Below are 27,057 nucleotides of genomic sequence, written 5' to 3'. Positions count from 1 at the left end.
AATGAGATGACACAGGGGCAGGTGATCCAGGTAATGAGGTGACAAAGGTGCAGGTAATCCAATTAACAAGGTGAGAGGGGCAGGTGATCCAGGTAACGAGGTGAAAGAGGCAAGTGATCCAGGTAATGAGGTGACAGGGGCAAGTGATCCAGGTAATGAGATGACACGGGGGCAGGTAATCCAGGTAGGAGAGGACACTGGGGCAGGTTATCCAGGTAACAAGGTGAAACGGGCAGGTGATCAAGGTGAGAGGGGCAGGTGATGCAGGTAACGAGGTGACACAGGGGCAGACGATCCAGGTAATGAGGTGATACAGGTGCAGGTAATCCAATTAACAAAGTGAGAGGGGCAGGTGATCCAGGTAACAAGGTGAGAGGGGCAAGTGATCCAGGTAAGGAGGTGACACAGGGGCAGGTAATCCAGGTAACGAGGTGACACAGGGGCAGGTGATCCAGGTAACGAAGTGACACAGGGGCAGGTGATCCAGGTAACGAGGTGACACAGGGGCAGGTGATCCAGGTAACGAGGTTAGAGGGGCAAGTGATCCAGGTAAGAAGGTGACACAGGGGCAGGTGTTCCAGGTAACGAGGTGACACAGGGGCAGGTGATCCAGGTAACGAAATGACACGGACAGGTAACGAGATAACACAGGAGCAGGTAATCCAGGTAACGCGATGACACGGGGGCAGGTGATCCAGTTAAGTAGAGGAAAAGGGGGCAGGTAATCCAGGTAACGAGGTGACACAGGGGCAGGTGATCCAGGTAACGAGGTGACACAGGGGCAGGTGATCCAGGTAACAAGGTGACACAGGGGCAGGTGATCCAGGTAACAAGGTGACACAGGGGCAGGTGATCCAGGTAACAAGGTGACACAGGGGCAGGTGATCCAGGTAAGGAGGGCAGAGTAGGAGGAGCTTCTTATAGAGACACTAACAGCTCTGTGAGAGGCAGAACTCCTGCCGGTCGGTCGGTGAATAATTCTCTATAAATGATACAGTGTGATGATCCGGAATGTTCTATAGATTTAGTCTCTCACAGGTGACGTTACCGATCAGGAATATTACCCCCTCTCCATCCTGTGTAGGTGGTCGGCAGTGGATCAGATACTTCCTTCTCTATTAGGATCAGTAGATGGGAGCAGGATGGTGGAAGGATAATGGTTGGTTGGATGGTCAGCCTCACTCATGCTCGTATCACCCCCAGGAACAAGATCCATCAAGAGGTCCCCAAACTTCTCCCCGGCCGAGCTGGAGTGTTTTGTGGCTCTAATGGATCACTTCCTTCCGGATAACCTCATCCGAGCTGGGGCTATCCCCATTAGACAGCGTAAGGCCATCCTTCAGGAGATTGCCCGACGTCTGGAGCCTTTGTCTGGCTGTCTGCGCACCCCCCGGCAGCTCCGACACCGCTGGACCGACTTCAACAACCGGGACCCTGACCGGCTGGAAGAGATAAGAAGCCGTCTGAGGAGAGGTAGGACGTTGTGCCACGTCCATCATCCTCACGTATATCCACTGGTGGTGAGGTCTCTCCACATGCTGTCACTGTTATCATTAGAGAGTACCGCTGTTCTAGGCTCCTGTTCTAGATCAGGCTTGTGGGAACCGATGCCAGGCTAATCATGTCCTGACTGTGATTATTACTAAGCTCTTCATGTCGCTCTGGTTTACAGCTGCCTGGCAGGAATCCTGGATGCCAGCTGGTAGAGCGGAGCTGTCTCCTGCCGCAGGTACTCTTATACTCACCCGCCCATTCTCCTGGAGCATGATGCTGCCCCTCTGTGACCCCTTCATTCATGTGCGACACTGACATCTCATTGTACCAGATTACTGACTATCAGGCGGAGGGCAGACTGTCACATAACCCCTCCACAAAAAATACTGGGAGTATTGCAAACCAGGCAAGGCAGATTACTATCAGGTGGAGGGCAGACTGTCACATAACCCTCCCATAGGAAGTAAGACTCTAGATTGGCACACACATCACCAGCCCCCTAAGAGCCCTTTTAGACGCCCCAGCGCATGATCCCCACTTCTGAGCTTTATGTTTTGTATAGACGCCTTTCACCCTAACGCCCTGGAGAGCACATCCCACTGCAGGACAGGAAACCTGAGAAGGTAAAAGCCTAACACACCTCCACGCCTCAGTTCAGGTTTCCTGTCCCGTGGATGGGCACCTTGGAATAATGCTCCCGTTTGGAGAGTGAAGCTAGTAATACCTCTCCGGGGCTGCAGGTCCTCCGATTGCTATGCAGAGTGGGGCTCCCTGACAGTTTAAGTCTCTGCTGTGGAGCAGCTTTGAAGCCTGTTGGGGGTCTCATCGGGCTCCGCTGCGGGGCTGCATTTCTGGCCGGTTATTCGGTATGGAGATGCAGGGAAACCAGCCGTCCATGCTCTGGCTTTTCAGGCTCTAGCGCCGGCGCGCACGCATGCGCGTACACGTATCACGCTCTCCTGGCGCCGTCTGATGACGTCTTCTGATCTGGAGGCGTCACGTCCGTCGCGGAGCCCAGAAATACTATTTAGAAGCTCTCGGCAGTGCAAGTCGGCATCCGAAGCCTTACAGGTATCCGAAGGCAGCGAGACCCCCACCAGCCAGGCTGTAATTCACACAGCGTGTCTGGTACACCTCCTGCAACGATGTCGGAGCCCTCAGGAGGAGACAAAGGACGCCACGAGAGGAGCTTGCCAAAAGCAAAAGCTCCAGGACCTCTTCTCCTCTGTTTTATTTTAGAAATCCCCTCCCAGCTCCAAGTCTTCCTGGAAATCCTCTGAAAGACGTCACCATAAAAAATGTGCAGAGTGTAAATGGGAGCTTAGAGATTATTACCCCTCTAATGCACTAAATGTATAGATGCCTTGGTGGCCAGTGAATCTGCAGCCCTAGCAGACACTATTAAAAAGATCGTAAGAGAGGAAGTTCAATCTTCTATCAGTGAACTGACTATGCCAGCCCAGCCAGATACAATGGTTCCGTCTGGTAGCCAGGCAGATTCAGAACTTGTAATAGCTGATTGGACACAAGATTTAGAGGAAGGGGAAGTGTGTGCAGTCTCATTACCTGATGAAGAAGGAGAATCTTCCTCTAGTATTCTAATATTTCCAGTAAAAGATACAGACCAACTTTTTAAAGGACAACTCCGGCGAATTTTTTTTTTAGCTTATTTAACACACATTACAAAGTTATAGAACTTTGTAATGTGGTTAAATACCCGGTCTGGCCCCCTTCCCCCACTTTCGGACCCCCGACCCCCCCGCCCGGAAGTTAAAGAATGTATACATTACCTATTACGGTCGTCACGGTCCTCTTCTCCCGGGCAGCATCTGGTGACGAAGACGTCAGAGCCAGGGGCGGTCCTGGTCTTCTTCCTCCTCGGCATCTTCATAGAGAGTGAATGGGACGGAAAAGGCTGCTGGTGCACATGCGCACCAGCATCCTTTTCATTGGCTGGAGCGCATCACATGGCTTCCAGCTTGCTCAGCCCTGATTGGCTGAGGTTGCTGGAAGCCATGTGATGCGCTCCAGCCAATGAAAAGGCTGCCGGTGCGCAAGCGCACTGGCAGCCTTTTCCATCTCCAGGACCCGGAAGTCAGAGACATTGCTGGCGGACGGCGGGCGAATGGAGTGGCGATCGTCACCGGAGGGATGGTGAGTATAGTGTCTGTGTGTGTCTGTGTTTTTTTTTTTTGGGGGGGGGGGGGGTCCCGCTGGAGTTGTCCTTTAAGGCAATTAGAACTTCCATAAAAATGGAAGATCCTAAGCAACCATAATCAGCTGAGGATGCTCTTTATGAGGGATTAGGACCCAAAAAGAGCCGTACCTTTTCCCTACATCAAAACATAAAATCCTTTATAAAAAAAGAATGGGATAATCCAGATAGGAAGTTTTATGTACCCCAGTTTTTTAAAAGGAAGTATCCCTTTGAAGAGTCTGAGAATACACCATCTCTGGATGCCCCCGTAGCCAAGATCACTAAAAAGAATAGCTTGCCATTTGAAGATCTGGGATCACTTCCAGATCCGATGGATAGGAAAGCAGATTACTTCAACCGAAAAACCTGGGAGGCTAGCACAGCAGCGTTAAGAACAAACATAGCCTCCACTTGTGTAGCACGCTCTTTGAGACTGTGGCTTGAAGATTTAAAAAACCAATTAGCAAAGGATAATTCTAAAGCAAAGATCTTAGAGGATTTCCCAGTAATATCTGAAGCTGTGGATTACCTGGCAGATGCTTCTGTAGACTCCCTAAGGATGACAGCCAGGTCCGCCCTGCTAGGCGGGCAGTCTGGCTAAAATCATGGAAGGGGGATGCAACATCCAAGGGAAAAATTATGTGCCATACCTTGTGATGGGGAGTTCCTCTTTGGGCCTGTGTTAGACTCTCTGCTTGAAAAAGCCTCTGATAAAAAGAAAGATTTCCCTGCTCAGAAAAAAGCTCAAGATTCCTCCCAGGGGAAAAGACAATTTAAGGGTGCGTTCACACCAACAGGATCTGCAGCAGATTTGATGCTGTGTTCAGTTATTTAAATGAAATCTGCTGCAGAAAATCGGCTGCAGATCCTGTAGGTGTGAACGCACCATAAAAGACTGTTCCGTTCCAGACAGGATTCCAAAAAAAAATAGTGTCCAGTAAAGGGAAAAGCTTTCTTTTTTCCAGGAAGGACAAACCTAAAGACTCCCAACAATGATGGTGGTCCGGTGTGGGGGGGGGCGTCTGTCCTGTTTTGCCGAGGCCTGGAGGGAGATCTCCTCCAGCCCGTGGGTTCTAAATACTGTGTCAGGGGGCTTGCTGTTGGAGTTCTGCAGCTTTTCTGGGGACAGATAACTTCCCACCAGACGTCAGAGTAAAACAATCGGCTCTGGAGCTAGAAGTGCTAACTTTGCTAGACAAAAATGTATTGAGGGATTTTATTTCCCTCTATTCTTGGTCACAAAACCAAATGGGCCCTTTCGGGTGATTATCAACCTGAAGGGACTAAATTGTTACCTAAAATACAAAAAATTCAGAAAGGAATCACTAAAATTGGCAATACACCTATTCCCAAACTGTCTCATGGCCTCAATAGACTTGGAGGACGCGTATTACCACATACCCATTGACCCTTCTTATCAGAAGTTTCTAAGGGTGGCGGTGTTCCTCAAGGGACAATGGACTCATTTTCAGTACAAGGCCATGCCCTTCGGGGTCTCTCAAATTCCAAGAGCTTTTACGAAGGTGGTTGCAGATATGGCGGCGTTCATAAAAACAAAAGACATAGTACTAGTCCCGTATCTAGCTGACTTCTTATTAATATCAGATTCTGTCCATACCCTTCATCTCCATCTAGAACAAGCGCCTCAAATAATAAAATCCTTAGGATGGAACAAAAACATCAAAAAGTCCAATTTACTTCCATCCCTTCAATGTGTGTTTCTAGCAGTACTCCTGGACTCAGAAAGACAGATGAGTTTCCTTCCAGAAATGAAACAACATGGTGGATTTCCTCAGTTGAGTCAATCTACATCAAGCAGAATGGTCCTTGAACAACCAGATATTTCATCAGATAGCAAAAAGGTACAGTTCTCCAACAATGGATCTCTTAGCCACAAAGGAAAACAGAAAGATTCAGAGGTTCTGCTCCCTAAATCCTCGAGACACCCCCGTCAGCAGTGGACACCTTCTCTCTTCATTGGGGGAAAGAAAAGGGGTATGCCTTTCCTCTCTTTTGCCTCATTCCCAGAATCATCAAAAAGATACGAGAAGACAGAGCAACGATTCTACTAGTGGCTCCATTCTGGCCCAAAAGACTGTGGTTCTCATACCTAAGGACACTATCAGTGGCTCGGCCTTGGGTACTACCCGAGATCAAAGATCTCCTATCACAGGGCCCAGTTCAGCACCCGGGGGACGCGCATCCACACTTGCCTGTTTGGATGCTGAACGGATCATATTAAAACGAAGGGATTTTCAGACACTGTCATTAACACTTTACTTGCCAGCAGAAAAGATCACATCAAATATCTACTTTAAGAGTGTGGCGAGCATTCATCACATTTTCACAGGGTAAGCAAGATCCTCTTGACAAGCCAAATATTCCATTAATTCTAGATTTTTTGCAAGCAGGTTTGGAGATGGACCTGAAACTTAGTACTTTAAAAGTACAAATTTCTGCTCTTTAGTTCCTTTTTAAATTGTAAACTGAAATCGTAAGCGGAAATAACTTTAATTAAAAGGATTATAACAGCAGCTTTATGCCTAAATCCTTCAAAAAGAGTGACAGTACCACCCTGGGACTTAAACTTAGTACTAGATGCTTTAAAGTGACTCTGTACCCACAATCTGACCCCCCAAACCACTTGTACCTTCAGATAGCTGCTTTTAATCCAAAATCTGTCCTGGGGACCGTTAGGCAGGTGATGCAGTTATTGTCCTACTTTTAAACTTTATCTGTGCCCTAACTTTGCACCACCCCTCCGTCCCTCCTCCCCACCCTCTTTAGCATTAGGAATGCCACTAAAACATTCTCTCCATGCTGAACATTGCACAGGTGGTTAACGATCCAGCCCATGTGCCGTGCTGACAAAGGTGAGGAATAGTAGAAAATCTGCCTGGAGCAATCCTAATAATGAGGAGAGTGGGGAGGAGGGACGGAGGGGTGGTGCAAAGTTAGGGCACAGATACTCACGTTTGGCATGGGCTTTTAGTTTAAAAGTTGTTTTTTGGGACAGATCTTGGATTAAAAGCAGCTATCCGAAGGTACAAGTGGTTTGGGGGGGTCAGATTGTGGGAACAGAGTTGCTTTAAGTTGTACCCTATTTGAACCTCTAGAAGACCTACCTATGAAGAATCTTACATTGAAAATGACCTTTTTACTGGCAATCACCACGACCAGAAGAGTAAGTGAAATTCAGGCCCTGTCTGCGTTTCCTCCAACAGAGTGGCAATGAAGACTCTACCTTCCTTCTTGCCAAAAGTGGTTTCAGAATTCCTCAAAAATCAAAAAATAATATTACCTTCATTCTGCAGTAATCCAAAAAAATCAAAAAGAGGCCACTTTTCATACACTAGACGATAGACGAGCTGAGAATCTTTTCTTACAGTTTGCGGCCCCAAATAAAGGGAAGGCTGTATCCCAAAACCTCTGTGAGCAGACGGATAAAACAAGCTACCTCTTTAGCATACACCAGTCGGGGGGGGGGGGGGGGAAACATCTTTCTTTACTGCTCATTCAACTAGATCAGTGGCAACATCCTGGGCTGAGCGAGCTGAGGCGTCCTTGGATCAAATCTGTAAGGCAGCCACTTGGAGCTCAAGTCATACTTTCTTAAGTCATTACAGATTACAGTTAAGACCACTATCAGATTTAGCATTCGGACGGAAAGTTTTGTCGGCTGTAGTCCCTCCCTAACTATACGTCTACTATTCTAGTCCTTCAGGGGTGCTGTGATTGTTTTTGGTAGCCCATGACAGCACCCCTCTTAAATACCCAACCCTATTCATTGACTGGATGTTGCTCAAATATTTCTTATTCATTTTCTTCATGTCGTCTATATATGGCTCCGCTGAGGACTTTGATCAGAACTGAGGTGTGTCACGCTTTATGTTTCGAGGTTTCCTGTCCTGCGGTGGGAGGTGCTCTCCAGGGGTGCTGTCATGGGCTACCGAAAATAAGATTACCCATAAAGAACCTGCTTTTTCCAGCATTTAGCCTCGTAATTAGCTCGCCAGTAGCCGGATATAATAACCTGGTATGATGGCTCGGTATATTAGCCTGGTATATTAACCTGGTATGATGGCTCGGTATATTAGCCTGGTATATTAGCCTGGTTTGATGGGCGAGTATATTAGCCTGGTATGATGGCTGGGTATAATAGCCGAGTATGATATCCTGGTATGATGGCCTGGTATATTAGCCTGGTATGATGGCCAGGTATAATAGTCTAGTATAATAGCCAGGTATATTAGTCTGGTATAATAGCCGGGTATAATAGCCTAGTATGATGGCCGGGTATATTAGCCTGGTATGATAGCTGGGTATATTTGCCTGGTATGATATCCTAGGATGATAGCCGGGTATATTAGTCTGATATAATAGCCTGGTATGATGGCTGGGTATATTAGCCTGGTATAATATCCTGGTATATAGCCGGGTAAAATAACCTGGTATAATAGTCTGGTATAATAGCCCAGGAGTAACCTCTCCATGCGGGCTTTACCCCAGAGGACTCAGCATCACTGGTAACCAAACTCAGAAGGCATCTCAGAGGTTGGGCAGGGATGATAGCATACACCCTCCTTCCCAGCGCCATGACCCCCCTCCACAACTCTCTACAGCTCCACAGTAACTGCACTATGTGTGAGCGTCCTTCCCCTCCTCCTACTCCTCCTTCTCCTCTTTCCCCTCCTCCTACTTCTCCTCCCCCTTCCCCTCCTTCTCCTCCTCCTTCCCCTCTTCTTACTCCTCCCCTCCTCCTCCTCTTTATCCTCCTCCCCCTCCCCGGTGTCACATCATTTTCATGACATTTCACATCTGATAATATTCGTTGAGTCCGGTGGGTTGTTTCACCAGATTTCTCTGGTTTGCCACCATCTTGGTGGTGGGGGGTGTTTGTGTGTGATTTCTGGTCCCAGTATGGATGGTGCACATGAGGAGGATAGAAGCTTTATACTGTGGTGCGGTGGGGTCTGGTGTCCAAACATACCAGACCTTCAGCACCGGGGGTCGTGTTACTGTGGGGGATCTCTTGATCTCTTGATGGTGATCTGCTGCAGTGACACAAGGATCTTTAATTTTTTATGCCACCTGTTTGTATCCACAGGAAACAAGTGGAGACAGAGGCGCTCTCATTCGCTCCGGCGAGACATTAAGGAGGAGGCACCGGAGCAGATGAAGATGGCCATCTCTGAGGAGCACAGACCACCGTGGCATCACCATGGGCTTCCAAAACGCAGAAACTCCTTCAATATGACACGGTTAAAAAAAAATCGCCATCTGGCGCTTCACATCTTCCGCATGGAGAGATTACTCTGGCGCGCGGACCAGCAGCAGCTCCTACAGAGCGCCAAGCTCAGCGCAGACCATTGTCAATAAGTATTTGACTCCAAGAAGGTCCCGGAAGGTCTCCTACTCAATCGTCCTATGTGATGCTGAGGCCAGGGTTGCTTTGTCACCCATGGAGAGGCACCTGATGGGTTATTGATGACATCACACTGTATACAATCTTATATTAGGTATTTGTCTCCATAGTGAGATGTGATGACATCATTGTACACTTAGCATGATATGCTCTTGCATCTCTCCTGCTTCAGGTTCAGTCCTCATACACCGGGAGGGCGTCTACATCTTCCTTTTTACTTGGATAACGTCCCCCTTGTATCCTCTGACCGTCTCTCTGTGTCCGTATCCTTATAGCCGTCCTGCATAGCTACAGCTGGCACTTATAAAATATAAATAAAATATTCCTTGTTTGCTGGTTAGAACCTGATTAAGTATCTGGTGAGGTCATTGCTCCTCATTATTGGGGTATAGATGGTAGCTCCATCAATCTTTGTTTCTTAAGATTGAATTTGATCAGAGGCCACATCTACCACCCCGGGCAACAATCGTGGACAATCTAACCCCCACATCCCAGCACCTACTCTGTTTCCCCTGACAGTAAGACCTAGCAAAATTTTAGTTTGGAAGCATGTCCACCGAATAGACCACCAGGGCATACAGCTGGATTTTTTTAGCCCGCCGCCTTAACCCTAACCTTCACCTTTTGTTGCAGAGCAGCTGCATGCAGGACATGAAGACCGTCATCTGTCGCTAACTCCAATGTTCCCTTCTACGGCTGTAAATGTGCAGGCAAGGCATCAAAAGGCCCATTGCTTGCCACCATCCCAGCTGTCCCCTACCGCCAGATGTAGAGCAGCACACAGTCTGCCATTATCTGTCACCTGCCGCTATATCGTGCTCTGTCCTTGCTGTGCTGTACAAGTGTGCTGTGGTGAGCTTCCCCTGGTGGCCAGAAGCCACCATACCCATAAGGCCCTTGAGTAAAGCCTTTTAAAAGCATCTTTGAGGCCCTTGAGGTGAGCCCTCCAAAAATTAGTTTGTGGCGCTTGAGGTGAGCCTTTTTAAAGCAGAGTTGAGGCTCTCAAGATGAGCTTTTGCCTTTTAAAAGCGGAGTTGAGGCTCTTGAGGTAAGCCTTTTAAAAGCTTAAAGGCCCTTGAGTTGAGCCCTCCAAAAATTACTTTTGAGGCCCTAGTGGTGAGCCTTTTAAAAGCAGAGTTTGAGGCTCTTGAGGTAAGCCCTTAAAAAAATTGTATGGATGGCCCTTGAGGTGATGCTCTAAAAAATTATATGGAAGCCCCTGAGTTGAGCCCACAAAAAATTGTATAGATGGCCCTTGAGGGGAACCCTCTAAAAATTATATGGAGGCCCCTGAGAAGAGCCCTGAAAAATTATGAGCATGGCCCTTTAGGTGAGCCCTTGAAAAAAATTATATGGAGGCCCTTGAGATGAGCCCCCAAAAAAGCCCTTCAGGTGAGCCTTAATGCTGTTTTTTTAAATGGCCCATTTGTACGATGGATGAGGAAGAGGAGCAGACACGTGGCACATCACTTTTGGCTGCTTTCCACCGGCAGAGAAGCAAAGTCTGGGTCAATCCAGTGGCTGTTCATTTTTATGAGCGTCAGCCAGTCAGCACTGTCAGTTGATAGGTGGCTGCACTTATCTGTGATGATGCCCTCGGCTGTGCTGGACACCCTTTCTGACAGAACACTGGTGGCAGGACAGGCCAGCACCTCCAAGGTGTACAGGGGCAGTTTCAGCCACATGTCCAACTTGGACACCCAATAAGTGTAGGGCGACAAGGGATTGGGGAAGACAGAGTTGCGGTCAGCCAGGTACTTCTGCAACACCCGCCAATACTTGTCCCTCCTGCTAGTAGGCCCCGCAGAGATGGAAGTTGCACAAAGGGGTGCCATGAATGTGTCCCACACCTTGGAGAGTATTGCCCTGGTGGCTGCAGACCTGATGAATGTTGTCAGGCTCTGGGAGGAACTCTCCTCTATGCCGCCAGTGATGGTATGTGGGAATATTTCCATCATGTTCTGTAAGATTTCTTTATTGGATTCCTGCAATCGATGGCTCCTCTCCTGAGGACACCTTATCTTTCTCTCTTTTGCTCTCCATTATGTGGACAATGCGTTTGTCTTGTTAAAAGCAGCCCAACATAAAGTCAGCCATGTGTGCCAGGCTCTGAATAGGCATGACTTCGCTGCCACCACCGGAACGATCACTCAACATTTCCTCCTCCCCCTCCTCTTTGCCCCATCTGCGCTAAACCAATGGGACACACTCAACTTCAGTGCTACCCTAGCAAGTATAGTAGCCAGCCTCTTCTTCTTCGACAGCCAGGTGTTGGATAAAGGGATGTATGTGGGTGGTTATGGTGATCGGTCTGGTACTACTCCCCCATCATCTGCTCATACTATGAGCAGATGATAGCAGGAGTGGTACTGTATGTATGTGTCCCACACACCGAGCAGGGAGGGGGAGGTAGTTAGATGTACAGGCACCTCTCTCCCTACCTGCTCGGTGCCATCTATCTTCTCTCACGGTGTGAGCCTGGTCCCTCTCTGCCCTGCATCTCTGTGATACATTACATGCAGTTGCATATACAATACAGTTCCATAGACTTCTACATAAAGAGTGCCCCCTGCTGGACACTCCATAGCAATTACAACTATAGTACCAAACTTTTTTTTAGCACACTCACAGTATACAGCTGTATACCGTATATCAGAAGTTTTGAGCAAGTAGATATACTGCAGCCTATTACTCACAGTGCACTCCAGCTGCCTATCTATCTGAACACACTGATGTGCTGCTAGCCGGTTTAATAGCTGTGTATATGTGTGATGAAGTTCTGCTATCTATAAATTTAGCCCTTTTCGGGGTCCCTCCTGCCTAAAATCATCTAACTTCTGACTACTATACACTGTCTCCCTGTCTAGCTCCAAGTAGCATCTGATAACAAATTAGAATTTCCCTATTCTTGTACTCCTGAGGTCACATGGCTTAGCCAGCCAATGAATGCAGATCCTTTTTTTTCACTGCCCATGTGCTCCTAGTGCCTGTACCGCCCCACTGCCATACACCGCAGTTATTGGTTAAAGGGAACCAATCACGAAAAAAACGTCCATAAAGCTAAGGAAACCAGCACGCTTCCTAAACATCCCCCTGTACCCCCGTGATCCCCTCTATTAGTCAGTATTCGTACTTTGATTAAGTCCCGCGCTGTATCTAAATCTCCGCCAAGTAGTCACGGTGGGCGGATTTACTCATTGTCCTGGGCGGCAGAAGGCGCTGTAATCACGCCCACAGGGGCGTGATTGAAATTCGTGCGTTCCATGTCGGCGGTGTGCTGACGTCTTCAGGACGCTGCGCATGCGCAGTACGTCGGTATCGTCTCCCTCCGTACTGCACATGCGCAGCGTCCTGAAGACGTCAGCACACCGCCGACGTGGAACGCAGGCCCCGGCTGACGTAAGTGGAACGCACGACTTTCAATCACGCCCCTGTGGGCGTGATTAAAGCACTTCCTGCCGCCCAGGACAATGAGTAAATCCGCCCACTGTGACTACTTGGCGGAGATTTACATACAGCGCGGGACTTAAAGTACGAATACTGACTAATAGAGGGGATCACGGGGGGTACAGGGGGATGTTTAGGAAGCGTGCTGGCTGATGTACCAGCACATTTCCTTAGCTTTATGGACGTTTTTTTCGTGATTGGTTCCCTTTAAAAAAACAAAAAGGGAAGGTGGGAGGGGAATTAAACTTTTTTACTGTGTTTTTGGTCAAATACTTGATCGAAAATAAGTTTTTCAAATAGTGTGCTACTTGATCAAATATCTACGCAATCCGGTAGTACACACTCATCTCTAGTTGTTCCCAGGCCGCTATGTGCAGAATACAATGGTTGTTCCCGGGCCGTTTTGTGCAGAATACGATGGTTGTTCCCAGGCCGGTGTGCAGAATACGATGGTTGTTTCCAGTCCCCCATGTGCAGAATACAATGGTTGTTCCCAGTCCCGTGTGCAGAATTTGATGGTTGTTCCCAGTCCTCTGTGTGCAGAATACAATGGTTGTCCCAGTCCTCTGTGTGCAGAATACGATGGTTGTTCCCAGTCCCCTGTGTGCAGAATACGATAGTTGTTCCCAGTCCCGTGTGCAGAATACGATGGTTGTTCCCAGTCACCTGTGTGCAGAGTAAAATGGTTATTCCCAGTCCCCTGGGTGCAGAATATGATGGTTGTTCCCAGTCCCGTGTGCAGAATACGATGGTTGTTCCCAGTCACCTGTGTGCAGAGTAAAATGGTTATTCCCAGTCCCCTGGGTGCAGAATATGATGGTTGTTCCCAGTCCCCTGTGTGCAGAATACGATGGTTTTTCCCAGTCCACTGTGTGCAGAATACGATGGTTTTTCCCAGTCCACTGTGTGCAGAATACGATGGTTTTTCCCAGTCCGCTGTGTGCAGAATACGATGGTTGTTCTAAGTCTGCTGTGTGCAGAATACAATGGTTGTTCCTAGTCCCGTGTGCAGAGTAAAATGGTTGTTCCAAGGCCGGTGTGTGCAGAATACAATGGTTGTTCCCAGGCCGCTGTGTGCAGAATATGATGGTTGTTCCCAATCACCTGTGTGCAGAGTAAAATGGTTATTCCCAGTCCCCTGGGTGCAGAATATGATAGTTGTTCCCAGGCTGCTGTGTGTAGAATACAATGGTTGTTCCCAGTCCTCTGTGTGCAGAATACGATGGTTGTTCCCAGTCCCCTGTGTGCAGAATACGATAGTTGTTCCCAGTCCCGTGTGCAGAATACGATGGTTATTCCCAGTCCCGTTGTTCCCAGGCTGCTGTGTGTAGAATACAATGGTTGTTCTCAGTCCGCTGTGTGCTGAATACAATGGTTGTTTCTAGTTCCCTGTGTGCAGAATACAATGGTTGTTCTTAGTCCCCTGCTTGCAATGTACAAGGCAAAGATAAAGACAGGAGGTCACAGAAGGAGAACAGATTGAGACAGAGAGAAGATGATGGAAACTTCTGATGAAACCTATAAAAATTAAGAAAACCATCACATCTCCATCATTATATGGGTAGCATGTCAGGTGAGGGACCAGGGAGATGGCGGCCATCATCACCATAGGGAACACAGTGTGGGGACTTATGTCCTTTTATCCACGTGCCGACTTCATCCTGTGACGTTGATCTGTCGCTGCTCCACGTGCCGACTCCATCTTGTGATGCTGATCTGTAACCGCTCTACACAACAACTCCATCCTGTGATGTTGATCTGTTGCTGCTTCATGTGCTGACTACATCCTATGACACTGATCTGCAACCTCTCCCCACAATGACTCCATCTTGTGACGCCGATCTGTAACCGCTCTCCACAACGACTCTATCCTGTGACGCTGATCTGCCGCTGCTCCACATGCCGACTCCATCCTGTGATGCTGATCTGTAACCGCTCGACACGACAACTCCTTCCTGTGATGCTGATCTGCGGCTGCTCCATGTGACGACTCCATGCTATGATGCTGATCTGTTGCTGCTCCACATGCCAACTCCATCCTGTGATGCTGATCTGTAACTGCTCCACACAAGGACTCCTTTCTGTGATGTTGATGTCGCTCCTCCATGGGCCAACTCCATCCTGTGACGCTGATCTGTAATCGCTCCACACTACTTCATCCTGTGACGCTGCTCCACGTGCCGACTCCATCCTGTGACGCTGATCTGCCGCTGCTCCACATGCCGACTCCATCCTGTGATGCTGATCTGCGGCTGCTCCATGTGACGACTCCATGCTATGACGCTGATCTGTTGCTGCTCCACATGCCAAGTCCATCCTGTGACGCTGACCTGTAACTGCTCCACACAACGACTCCTTTCTGTGATGCTGATGTGTAATCGCTCCACACAACTCCATCCTGTGACGCTGATCTGTAACTGCTCCACACAACGAATCCTTTCTGTGATGCTGATCTGTAATGGCTCCACACAACTCCATCCTGTGACGCTGATCTGTAACTGCTCGACACGACGACTCCTTTCTGTGATGCTGATGTCGCTGCTCCATGGGCCGACTCCATCCTGTGACGCTGATCTGTCGCTGCTCCATGTGACGACTTCATCCAGTTACTGATGGTGACCATTCTTTATGGGGTAGTGGTATAACTATTTCCCTGGTGTGAGGCACAGCTCGTGTGGCAGAAGGTTCAGCTCTTACATATTGTTCGGGCTCATGGCTAGTTTGCTAGGAGATAAAACTACTACAAGTTGTTTGTAATCATCGAAAAATACACAGTTTAACTTGTGCCTGAATGCATTCAGTCCAGTAGAGAATGCTTAGTTGTCAAGCAGAGCTGTGTATGCCGCTCATCACCAACCGGAAGAGTATGGAAATGCAGGTTGGCGCAATCATCCAGAGTAGAGACAAAGACCAGGTGTACATCAGTCCAGTGTGGGCAGGTGAGGTGGATTTACTCACCACAGGGACCTTCTTTCAGAATGGCCATCACCGTCCCACCTGTTACACTTCCTCTCTCTACTCCAGGAGCCTTGAAGAGGTGACACTTTAAGTGTTGCATTTTAGATGCAGATGCAGTAGATCGGAGAATAACAGAGTAAAATGCACCAAAAGCGTGAGATACAGGAGCGTATGTTTTACACCCTCTACAGCAGCACAACGATGGGGACTTCTCCTCCCTACACACTGGTGAGGCAGAGGGAATGTTGGTTAAATCGATGCCCTACAGCATGGCACATCAAATGTCGTCCTCCTGACATGGATGAGTACTACAGGCAGTCTCTCCTGTGCCAAGTTTGTTCTGTCCATATCATACACACTCACCACCACTAGCCATACAGTGCCACCTGATTCTTTCCAGCTCTGCTGCGTGCATTTCATTACAGTAACTAGGACGTGATCACCAACCTGTCCTACAGAATAGGACAAGTGACGTATCAGAGTAAATGATCTGTCCTGGGTCAACTGACTTCCTGTGACATCATTGTCTATTGTCTCTTCTGGCTGCTCACAGACACCCCCCCCTGTGGTAAGTTGTTGTTTTACTGTGGCTATGCAGATTAAAAATGCACCATTAGTACTGCAAAAAAAAAAAAAAAAAAAACAGCTGCAACATGTGAACACAGCCTGAAGACTTTAAAAGTTTATTAAACACCTCAATTGTCATTGGTTATCCCAGTGTTTGCAGAGATACGCAGCGAAAGCTACCGAGGGTGTATGTGCAACTTAATGGGTGGTGCTCACCATGTGCTGCCAAATGCTCTCCCCAGAGAGATACGGCTAATACCGGAGGATCGGACTGCCAAAGCCGTGCCCCACACCTGCTGGGTTCTGTGAACCAGACCTTCTCTAATTAGTAGGTCTGAGGCATAAGACTCACCTGGTTTAAACCTCAGCAACTGAAGTGTGAGCTGTACTGTGGAGATCCTGTTGCGAGAGCTCCGGTGAGCTGTTGCAGCTTCAGAGCAGCTCAATGCAAGCGCAAAGACTGCACTGACTTTATCCACCATTGTGCGGATGACGGGACAAAGGCAAAATATATTGGCATTCTCAGCCATTACTTCACCATGACCCACAATACATCAAGTGGCTCAGCCACTTCTTTATGTTCTTTTCTCTTGCATGTAGATCACTTCTACCACTTTACTGTCGGCTGCACCTCCCCAGGTTTTACCAGATCTGAGGCACAAAAAGTATTTTTTTTTGGGCCACATAAAACCTTTTTGCTTTTGTTTTATTACCAGGATTGGGCAGAGATGGACTAAATGCTAGGAGGACAACCCTTTGGACCTCATCGCCCAGGTACAAGGGTCTTAAGGGTCTGTGCTTGGTCATACTGCAGAGAAGGGTAGGGGGGAGACAAACTTGATACGTTCTTCTTAGGTTTTGTTGGGTTTATAATATTACTTTTAGACTATTTCAGGACTCAATCTCAAGGAGTCACACCAAACAATGGTGCAGAGAAGCCGGGACAACTACTTTTATCACCTGGTATGTCACTACTGGATTGAATATCACACAGCAGAGGAGGATGTAGGGAGCAGCGTTCTAGACTTTTACAGGTTGTGGACAGCTGGTGGGGAAATGGCTCTTAGCACTAGTTCTCTGGTTCCCTCACAGGTCCAGATATGAGGATCTCCAACACAGAGAAGACTAGGGTAATATCCAATGCTCTGACCACATTGACGCTGCCTTACTGGAGAACCTGACCTGTGGTGAGGGGGGGCTGGAGGATGATGGGGAGGACTGAACATAACTTTTAGCTGTACAGCATGTGCTCCATCATGAAATGTTTCTAACAGAAATGCGGAAATTGTATCCCCATGTGCACCAGAGATTAACCAATCAAGGAGCCCCCAAAAAATGAGTCCACGGCCTATACCAAGTTTATTTTGTTTTGTCCAAAAGATGGGGGCATGGCCAAGATGCATATAATGCACTAAATTTGGTAAGCGTAACATCCATAAGGTGCGGGAATGAAATGAGCCCAACAAGCCTGGCATGTCTAAGCATACAGACACATGTGCTGCTTTGATATTCCACCAAATTCTTAATTTATGCATCAGTATGTTTGAACTTTACAGAATAAACCACAAGCTCCAATGGTTACATTCTACCTTAACACCCAGGGACCAGGCACCACTACCACAAGTGCCAATGGAAGAACGTCATATGACGCTCCTGGCACCAGTCATCTGAAATACCTGCCCCAAATAAGTGGTCATGCCCATGGAAGACATGGCTGTGATTTTAGCAGGTGGCTGGAGTGTGGTGCTTGGAGCAGCTTTACACGCTCTATGGGATAATAGAGAGAGTTAGCGTTTGAGCAGCAGATTTACCAGACAAGGACAATCCAGGCCATCAGAATCTCACCCACTGTGGTCAGCTGTAGATCAAGCAGCGCCAATACCTGCAGAGCGCGTTCCTATAGAGTTCAGTGAGGTGTTCTGGTTCAGACCTTTGTACATGAAGCCTCTGACCTGGACTTGGCGGACCTCTGAGTGTTAGTATCTCCACCAGAAATAGTTCTCCTACTGTGGGATTTCTGGTGTTTAACAAGTGTTGAGCTTCGGCTGAATCTCTTCCCACACTCAAAACAAGAATAGGGCTTCTCCCCGCTGTGGATGCGCAGGTGGATGGCAAGGTGTGAGTGCTGGATGAAGCTTTTGCCGCATTCTCTGCAGGTGTAAGGTTTCTCTTTGGTGTGGGTTCTGCAGTGGGTCACCAGGTAGGTGCTCCGGCTGAAGCTCTTTCCGCACTCCGCACAGGTGAAAGGCTTCTCTCCCGTGTGAGATCGCATGTGGTTGTTGAAATCGGACATCTGAATAAAGCTCTTTCCGCAGTCGGCACAGGCGTAGGGCTTTTCCCCAGTGTGGATCCTCTGGTGTCGGATAAAGGCTGATTTGCAGGGACAGCTCTTACCACAGTAACTGCAGATAAATAAGGAAACTTTATGTGGTTTCTGTAGTGTGTTAATAACAGACATGTTGTCAGAGGCTGCAAATACGTTACTGTATGTGGTTTCCACAATGTCATTACCAGGATAGGAATACTGAGAATCCATTTCCTCAAACTTGGTGACCTTCCTATTAACTGAACAGTAAGGCTCTTCAGGGTCATCCAATGTGGTGTCCCTGACATGGTCCGGCTGTGGTGACAGGCATGAACCCTCTGGGTTCAGGTTTTCACTGTTCTCACTCATCCCATTCACCTTTTCGGAGGGGGAATAGTTGTACTCCATCTTGGGACTGTTCACTCTTGTCATTTCAATTGCAGGTTCAGGTATGCTGTTAGGTGATGCTTCCATCTTTCCTAGGTCAGGGCCCACTTCATTGCCCCTGCATGGTTGCTGCGACTTTTTCTTCCATATAAACTTCTTATGATGTGGAAATGGCAGATGCTGGTCTTCTCCTGCCATGCCTTCGGCGATCAGATATTTTTCCAGGGTGATTCTTATAGGTTTGTGGGCAGTTTTCTTAGTCTGTTTGTGAGGTTTTCTACAGGTTTCTGTCGCTTGGTCACATCCCGCAGCCTCATCGGTTTCAGATTTGACATGTGGTGTTTCGGCTTTTTGAGGGGATTCAGATGGTTCTATCTGGTTGTTGACGGTTCCCCATGTGGGTGGGTTGTTCTGTGTGAAGTTCTGGGGGAAATCATCCTCACCTTTTTTCTTACTGAAGTGCAGCGTCTTCCTCCTATGAGACTTCTTATGTTTTACCAGGGTTGAGCTGCGGCTGAAGCTGTTGCCGCACTCAATACAGATATAGGGCTTCTCCCCGCTATGGATGCGCAGATGCAACGAAAGGTGTGAATGCTGGATGAAGCTCTTGTTGCACACATTGCAGGTGTAAGGTTTCTCTTTGGTGTGCGTTCTGGAGTGTGTCACCAGGTAGGTGCTCCGGCTGAAGCTCTTCCCGCAGTCTGCACAGGTGTAGGGCTTTTCTCCAGTGTGGGAGCGGACATGGTTGTTGTAATCAGACACCTGAATAAAGCTCTTGCCACACTGGGCACAGGCGTAGGGCTTCTCTCCAGTGTGGATCCTTTGGTGTCGAATGTAGGCGGACTGACATGGACAAGTTTTACCACATTCTGAACAGATATAAATCTTAGCGTTTGATTTCTTCTTAAAGTTTGATTCCACATCTCCGAATAGATATTGCTTGTCTGGGTCTTCAGCGGCAAGATCGGTCTGGAAACTCATCTGATTGTCTGTGTTATCTTTTAGGCTGGACTTGAAGGAAGCCATATTTTGCTGGCTGCACAACCCCTCAGGTCCCCCAGATGTCTCAGTCTCTGGAATTTTTTTTGAGCCGGATTTCTCAGCTTCAGCTTTGGAGCAATTATTTGAGGTTTCAGTTACCAGACTTCGGAGATGTGCAATAATACTGGTGATGTCACTCGGGTTGCGCTCCTCCTGGATAGCTTTGTTCACTGAGTTGCTTGTAGGAGGTTGGGAAAGATTACTGGAGCTGCACACTTCCCACGATGAATCTCGGGGAAAGCATGAGGAGAGGTCACTGTTAATCATGGGAACAGCATGGGGCATTAACTGAGAAGATCCCAGACCATGCGGACCGGAGCTCATGGTAACACCCTCTGAAAGAGATCACAATAAAGATCCCATATTATATAGGTCACATTATCATAAACTACTGTTTTCCATCCCCCCACATAATGCACCCTTCTCAGATAGGAACGCCACACCTGTACAGCCAAACCCTATGGTAAAGAGTCTGAGTAGTAAATGTTGTGTTCTCACACTCTGCTCACGGATCAGGACAGAGCTGGTTACGATGGATGACCCCAATGTACAGGGATAAGACCTGTCTCTCAGCTGCACTTGCTATTCACCCTCATGGCTGTCACCAACCACTCACCAGGTGCCACAGCAGCTCCACCAGTTGTCTGCACATTACTGGCACAGGACACGACTCCTCTATTCAATATGGAACCTGAAGTCATCTCAGTCTGGACAGCCGGGGCCTCTGTGCCTGGGAAAAGAAATGATAATCAAACTGACGGGCACAGAAGGGGGTCACACCTTGGACCCCCACAAGGCAAAACAATCTACTTTGCAGAAACCCTCCAGTTATTGCAGATCAGCACAACATTACAAACTTACCAAAGAAGGAGAACAAATCTAAGTCAAATACACCATCATCCCGTCCCTGCAGAACGCCCTCGGCCATCATTCATAGCGTCCATGCAAACTCTCCTAGGGGGTCTCACAACATTACAGAGGTCCTGTGGGAGTAAGCGACTGACAGTAAATGAAAGCTGCAGAGATCACAAGGACACAGCCAGAAAATCGACGACTAGGTGGCTGGTGAACAAGTGAAGTGAGTTATGTTCCAGTTACTTTACTTTTCTTTGAGTTTTCAGTTTTTATGAGAGGGGTAATGGCAGGATAAGCAGACAATGGCCATATGTACTCACCGTTTGAGCAAGAGACCAGGGTGAATGTGGCCCATCTAAAGGATCATAGCAGACATCTGGAGGAGCAAAGTATAGGGGGCCTATTAGACAAAGCAATTTTTCATTTTCACTAATTAACAATTGCAAATGAACGTTTTTGGGAACGACCCACAATCCTTCATTATAATACACAGAACCAGGGCTGTGGAGTCGGAGTCGGAGCTAGTTTTGGATGGAGTCGGAGTCAGAAAAAAATGTACCGACTCCAGCTTTAAAAAAAATCTTAGAACAATTTAGAATTGGGTTTTAATATGAATTTTATAAGTTTTGCTCATCAATACATATTATGAGCAACATTCTAATAGGACACTGGTAGTGACCACATAAGGGTGGTCGGGGGGATATATCAGTAATAGGACACTGGCCCTATTAGATAAGGGTGGTCGGGAATATATCAGTAATAGGACACTGGCCCTATTATATAAGGGTGGTCGGGAATATCTCAGTAATAGGACACTGGCCCTATTAGATAAGGGTGGTCGGGGGATATATCAGTAATAGGACACTGGCCCTATTACATAAGGGTGGTCGGGGGAATATATCAGTAATAGGACACTGGCCCTATTACATAAGGGGGGTCAGGGAATATATTTTAAATTTACTCACCGAAATTTCTTCTTTCTATGAGTCCGTAGGCAGCACAGGAAAACAATTGGGTAACATGAGTTTCATCCTACCAGGCAGAAGAAACAAAACAATTAAAGCATGAGCAGGTGATACACCTTGCCCTGATTACCATGCCATAAGAAGCCCCCAGTAATCACACCACACAAGTTCATGATGCAGCAATAACAAAAAAGTTTTTAATAGGGCGGGATGCTGTGCTGCCTACGGACTCATAGAAAGAAGAAATTTCGGTGAGTAAATTTAAACTTTCTATTTGTCATACGGCAGCACAGGAAAACAATTGGGATAGCAAAGCAATCTAGTGTTATGAGCAGCAGCTACTTCCAGCACTCTTTTGCCAAAGGACGCCACCTTATTGGTGATCACATCCAACTTGTAATGCTTTATAAAGGTGTTGGGAGTTGACCACGAAGCTGCCCTGCAGATATCATCCAACGAGATCTGCGCCAGATGAGCCCAGGAGGTGGCAGTGGATCTTGTATAATGGGCTTTGATGCCCTCAGGAGGCTGAAGCCCTTGATTTGAGTAGCAGAGAGAGAGATCACATTCTTTATCCATCTCGCTAGTGAAGCCTTAGAGGCAGCCTTGCCCTTATTTGGACCCTGAAACTGGATGAACAGGGAATTTGAAAGCCTGAAATGCCAAGTCTGTTGCAGATAGTATAAGACTACTCGTTTCACATCGAGATGATGTAACCTTTCTTCCTCCGCACTTTGAGGGTTCTCACATAAAGATGGCAGGAACACCTCTTGGAAGATGTTAGTCGAAGATGAAACCTTGGGAATGAAGCCTTTCGCCGTACGGAGTATAAGACAGTTCTGACTGACTCTAAGATATGGAGGCTTGCAGGAAAAGGCTTGGATCTCCCCAATTCTCTTAGCAGTAGAGATGGCGACCAGGAACAGAGCCTTCCAGGAGAGAGACTTAATGCTGGCTTCTTCCATAGGTTCAAATGGGTGAGAGGTTAGAGCCTCTAGAACTAAAGAAAGATCCCAAGTCCCATGGTCTTTTTTACTGTCGGGCGCAGGTTTTTGACTGCCCTAAAGAATCTCTTAATCAGTACTTGATTGAAGAAACGACCGTCAAACAAATAATTGAAAGCACAGAAGTGAACCTTTAAGGTGTTATACTTCAGGTTTTTCTTAAACCCCTCCTGCAATAATTTAAGCACATTGGGAACATCAGGAGATGCCACACTATTCGCAGAACACCAGGATGTAAAAATGCCTGCAATTCTGTTATAAACCTTTATGGTAGAAGGTCTCCTTGAAGACAGCAGAATGTCAACCACATCTTCAGCCAACCCCTTATCTCTTAAGGATTGCCTATCATGTCCCAGGCTGTGAGACGTAGGGATTCCAGAGCCGGATGTAGGAGGCCTTTCTGGCTCAGTAGGTCCCTGCGCATCGGAATTTCTCTATATCTTCCTCTCGAAACCTCCCACGCGCGCTGAAACCAAGCCCTCCTGTGCCAGAATGGAAGTACTACTATAGCGTGAGCTCGATCCTCCTGAATCTTCTTCAAGACTCTGGATACCAGAGGGAGAGGAGGAAAGATGTAGAGAAAACTGTTGGACCAGCTGATGGAGAGTCCGTCCAGAACATCCGGCGAGTCCCTCCTGTTGAGGGAAGCGAATGCTGGCAACTTCTTGTTGGTCGCTGTTGCCATGACATCCATTTCTGGGCATCCGAAGTTCTCCACTATCCAATTGAACACTTCTTGATGGAGACTCCACTCCGCTGGCTGAATCTGATGTCTGCTCAGCCAGTTTGCTGTGACATTGGAAGACCCCTTGATATGAACTGCATGGATGTCTATCAGGTGATCCTCTGCCCAGGCCATCAGAGCTTGACATTCTTGCATTAGTTGAGGAGATCTTGTCCCTCCCTGCTTGTTTACGTAGTAAACCGCGGCAAGATTGTCCGACTGTACCAGGACTTGATGATTGGAGACAACATGAGTCAGATGAGTTAGGGCTCTGTGGATCGCTCTCAACTCTCAGGTTCGACGAACACCGAGCCTCCTCTATGGACCAATTCCCCTGAATCCAAACATCCGCAACATGAGCCCCCCAGCCAGTCTTGGACGCATCCGTGGTAAGTATCACCTGGGGAGCTTTGGACAGACACTTCCCGCATGAGATCTTGACTGTTCGTAACCACCATGCTAGATCCGTCCGAGTTGCTGGAGAGAGAAAAAAGCGGTTGTCCAGAGAAGACTGGCGACGATCCCACTGAGAGAGCAGGTCTTGCTGGAGGAATCTCATATGCGCCCTGGACCAAGGGACTGCCTCCAGGGATGAGGTCATTAGACCCAGGACTCTCATACCCGTACGGAGTTAAGAATGATCTGAAGAAAGAAGGTCTCTGATACTGTTGAAGAGTCTGTTCTCCCGTTCTGCTGACAGGAAAATCTTCATGGCCACCAAGTCCAGCCGAAATCCTAGAAACCTGCATACTCTGGAGGGCTGAAGGTTGGATTTCTGTAGATTTAGTATGAACCCGTGAAGCTGCAGGACTGATATAGTCAGATTGATGTGTTGAAGAAGGAGGTCCTCCGACTGTGCCTTGAGGAGCCAGTCGTCTAAATATGGGACGACAAACACTCCCTGTAGTCTGAGGTAAGCTGCCAGAGTCACCACCACCTTGCTGAAAACCCTCGGGGAAGATGAGATGCTAAAGGGGAGGCACGTGAACTGTAAGCAACGGACTCTGTTCCCTTTCCAGATAGCAATCCTGAGGTATGTGCGATGCAACTTCAGAATTGGTATTTGCAAGTATGCATCTTTTAAGTCTAGGGTTTCTGCCCAATCGTTCACCTGAAGAAAGGACGTGACTGATTTGATGGTCTCCATTCTGAAATGTTTTGCCAGAATGTATCTGTTCAGAAAAGACAGGTCTATTACTAGACGCCATGTTCCTTTCTTTTTGGGCACAGCAAAAATCTTTGAGTACACCCCTGAACGCTGTTGATGGAAAGGTACTCTTTCCAAGGCCCCTTTGTGAATGAACTGTTGAACTAAATCTAAAAGGAGAGTTTTTTCCTGATTTGTGCAATATTGATTTGGAGGAAGACTTGCAAATCTATGGAGTAGCCTCTGGAGACCACCGCCCAGACCCACGCATCTGAGGTTGTCTCTTCCCAGGCAGAGGCGAAGTGAAGCAGTCTTGCCCCCACAGGGATGTCGCTTCTGGCGTCATTGGTCTTTATCCTTGGCCTGAAAGGACTTCTTCTGGGAAGCGGACTGATTTGTGTTTTGGTTACCGTATCTTGACTGCCTCTCCTGTTGACGGTTTCTCCGAAACTGAGGAGATCTTCTTTGTTGTCTCTGAGGCTGCCGAAACCCTTTCTTCTTAAGGGGACGTGGAAAATCCACACCTTTGGAGGTACTTAGAGACTGCAAAATTTTCTCCAACTGTGGACCGAAAAGGCTAGCTGGTTGGAACGGAAGTGAACAGAAATGACTCTTGGCCGGGACCTCTCCTCCCCATTGCTTAAGCCATAAGGCTCTTCTGGCCACTGTAGAGGTCAACATGATTTTAGAATTGAATCTAATCGCATCCACAGGATAATCTGACAAATAATCAGTCTCTCTCTTCATGTCAGGTAATGTCTTCAGTATTTCCTCTCTAGGGACACCCTGAGAGAGGTCTCTTGACAGCTGGCTTAACCAAAGGCGTAAAGCCCTAGCCACCGGAACTGTGGCAATGGAGGCTTTGCATAGAGTAGCAGCTGAAGAATAAATTTGCTTAAGTGCTGAATCAGCTTTTTTGTCCATGGCATCCGACAATAAGGAAGAATCTTCAGCAGGATATACTGATTTCCTAGACAGTCATGCGACTGGCTGGTCCACAACCGGAGGACTTTCCCATTCTTCCGACACTTTAGGGTCTAGCCTATACATGGCTCAAGATTACGAAAAGATGGAAAGAAAAACAGATAGATGGGTCCTTCAACCCCGATTGGGTGTGACCCAGTGGTTATATAATACTTAAAATACAGTAGAAAAAGAGACCACTGTTGGTCAAATAACTCTAAAATATAACCTTTATTATAGTAGTTAAAAGAGGTTCACGCCTCAAAATTAGTCCACTCCTATTCACACTACAAATCAAAAACAAAAACAAAAAAAGAGGATGTAATATCAAACATAGAGTAGGGGGGTATAACCCAAAATAGATAGGTGGGTCATACACAGGGAAAAGGAGATGAAGGGCAGATACAGGGAATGTGTACCCTGCTCTAGATACACTATGATCTTTCCCTGCCTTTTGGGGAACCCACCTCCTTAAACAGGGTGGCCCCAACCACGATGACAGACCCTACTCTTAATAAAGTGGTCAGGGACAAAATAATAAACAAACAGAAAAGTGTACCAAGTGATGTGTCGAAAAAAAGCTATATACATATATACAAAAAGGATAAATAACTTGACAAATATACAAAAAGGATAAATAACTTGACAATACGTCCATAGATGAAGAATAATGAAGAGTAATCCGTGTACTTCCGGAACGCATATTGCGTTTCACCGCTGGTGGCGGAAGTGCCGCTGGATTGCAAAATGTGTTCCACCAGCGGTCTATGTTATATCAGCGTTTCACCGCTGGTGGCGGAAGTAAGTACCACTGGAACGCATAATGCATTCCACCCGCGGTCCATGTTATATCAAAGACCAAAAGAAACCATAGTCATCCCATAAATAGAGAATATCATAGATGATTATAGGATAAATAAATTAAAATAAAATTCAGTAAAGATAAGTTTATTTCCTGGGTCCGTGCAGGTATGGGGTGGGGCTGACATTAAGATATAAGGGAGAGGCATGGTGAACTAGCATAGATCGTATGTATTAGATGAAAGGCATGAAAGAGAGGGCTTCATTTAAGCCCAGTGGACTAACTGTACGTAATCTGTAAATCCACTGGGTCTCCTTTTGCAGGAGCTGTCTATCAATATCCCCCCCACAAGGGGACGGACGGATCACCTCGATGACCTGAAATCTGAGGTTCAGAGGATCGTTCTGATGGACCCGGTGCATGTGGGTTGCAACCGGTTTGTCCCTCTGGTGAGCGATATCGCCCACATGCTCCAGGATCCTACGTCTGAACTCCCTCTTTGTTTTCCCCACATATCGGAGATCGCAGGGGCATGAGGCCATGTAAATTACGCACTCTGTTACAGTTTGCAAACTCACGGTTTATAAATGACCGATGTCCACCTGTGCCGCAAAAAGTTTTAGTTGGATATATAAACTTACATGCTTTACAGGATCTGCATTTGAAGGTACCCGTTGGTTTAAGTTGTCTAAGCCACATACAGTAGTAGATGGTGGGGGGGGGGTGTAGTGGCTATGTACTATCCTATCTCCCAGGTTTCTACCCCGCCTGTAGGT

At 47.4% G+C, this 27,057-nt stretch overlaps 2 protein-coding genes across 9 annotated transcripts in view; one reads left to right on the top strand and one right to left on the bottom strand.

Moving 5' to 3' along the window:
- The window catches only part of LOC138784074 (uncharacterized), a 32,552-nt gene extending 23,088 nt beyond the window's left edge, over window positions 1–9,464 (top strand). For 2 of the 4 annotated variants that reach the window (XM_069959575.1, XM_069959578.1), the window contains 3 exons: window positions 1,204–1,473; window positions 1,673–1,729; window positions 8,799–9,464. In XM_069959575.1, coding sequence (XP_069815676.1) covers window positions 1,204–1,473; window positions 1,673–1,729; window positions 8,799–9,070 — 599 coding nt within the window. In that variant the 3' untranslated portion in view covers window positions 9,071–9,464. The remainder of the gene's footprint in view (window positions 1–1,203; window positions 1,474–1,672; window positions 1,730–8,798) is intronic. The other 2 variants (XM_069959576.1, XM_069959577.1) reach the window with 2 other exon arrangements.
- A 7,959-nt stretch (window positions 9,465–17,423) lies between these two features.
- LOC138784073 (zinc finger protein 271-like) overlaps window positions 17,424–27,057 on the bottom strand; it is a 29,685-nt gene continuing 20,051 nt past the window's right edge. For 3 of the 5 annotated variants that reach the window (XM_069959569.1, XM_069959574.1, XM_069959571.1), the window contains exons 2-5: window positions 20,997–21,052; window positions 20,683–20,804; window positions 20,438–20,551; window positions 17,424–20,156 (exon numbers count right to left, since the gene is read on the bottom strand). In XM_069959569.1, coding sequence (XP_069815670.1) covers window positions 18,013–20,156; window positions 20,438–20,551; window positions 20,683–20,752 — 2,328 coding nt within the window. In that variant the 5' untranslated portion in view covers window positions 20,753–20,804; window positions 20,997–21,052 and the 3' untranslated portion in view covers window positions 17,424–18,012. Of the gene's footprint in view, window positions 20,157–20,437; window positions 20,552–20,682; window positions 20,805–20,996; window positions 21,053–21,641; window positions 25,639–27,057 lie in introns of those variants that run through there. The other 2 variants (XM_069959573.1, XM_069959572.1) reach the window with 2 other exon arrangements.

The sequence above is a fragment of the Dendropsophus ebraccatus genome, chromosome 2 (assembly GCF_027789765.1).
Source record: "Dendropsophus ebraccatus isolate aDenEbr1 chromosome 2, aDenEbr1.pat, whole genome shotgun sequence".
NCBI lineage: Eukaryota > Metazoa > Chordata > Amphibia > Anura > Hylidae > Dendropsophus > Dendropsophus ebraccatus.
Note: the sequence above shows the minus strand (reverse complement) of the source record. Positions and strands in the feature narration are given on the sequence as shown.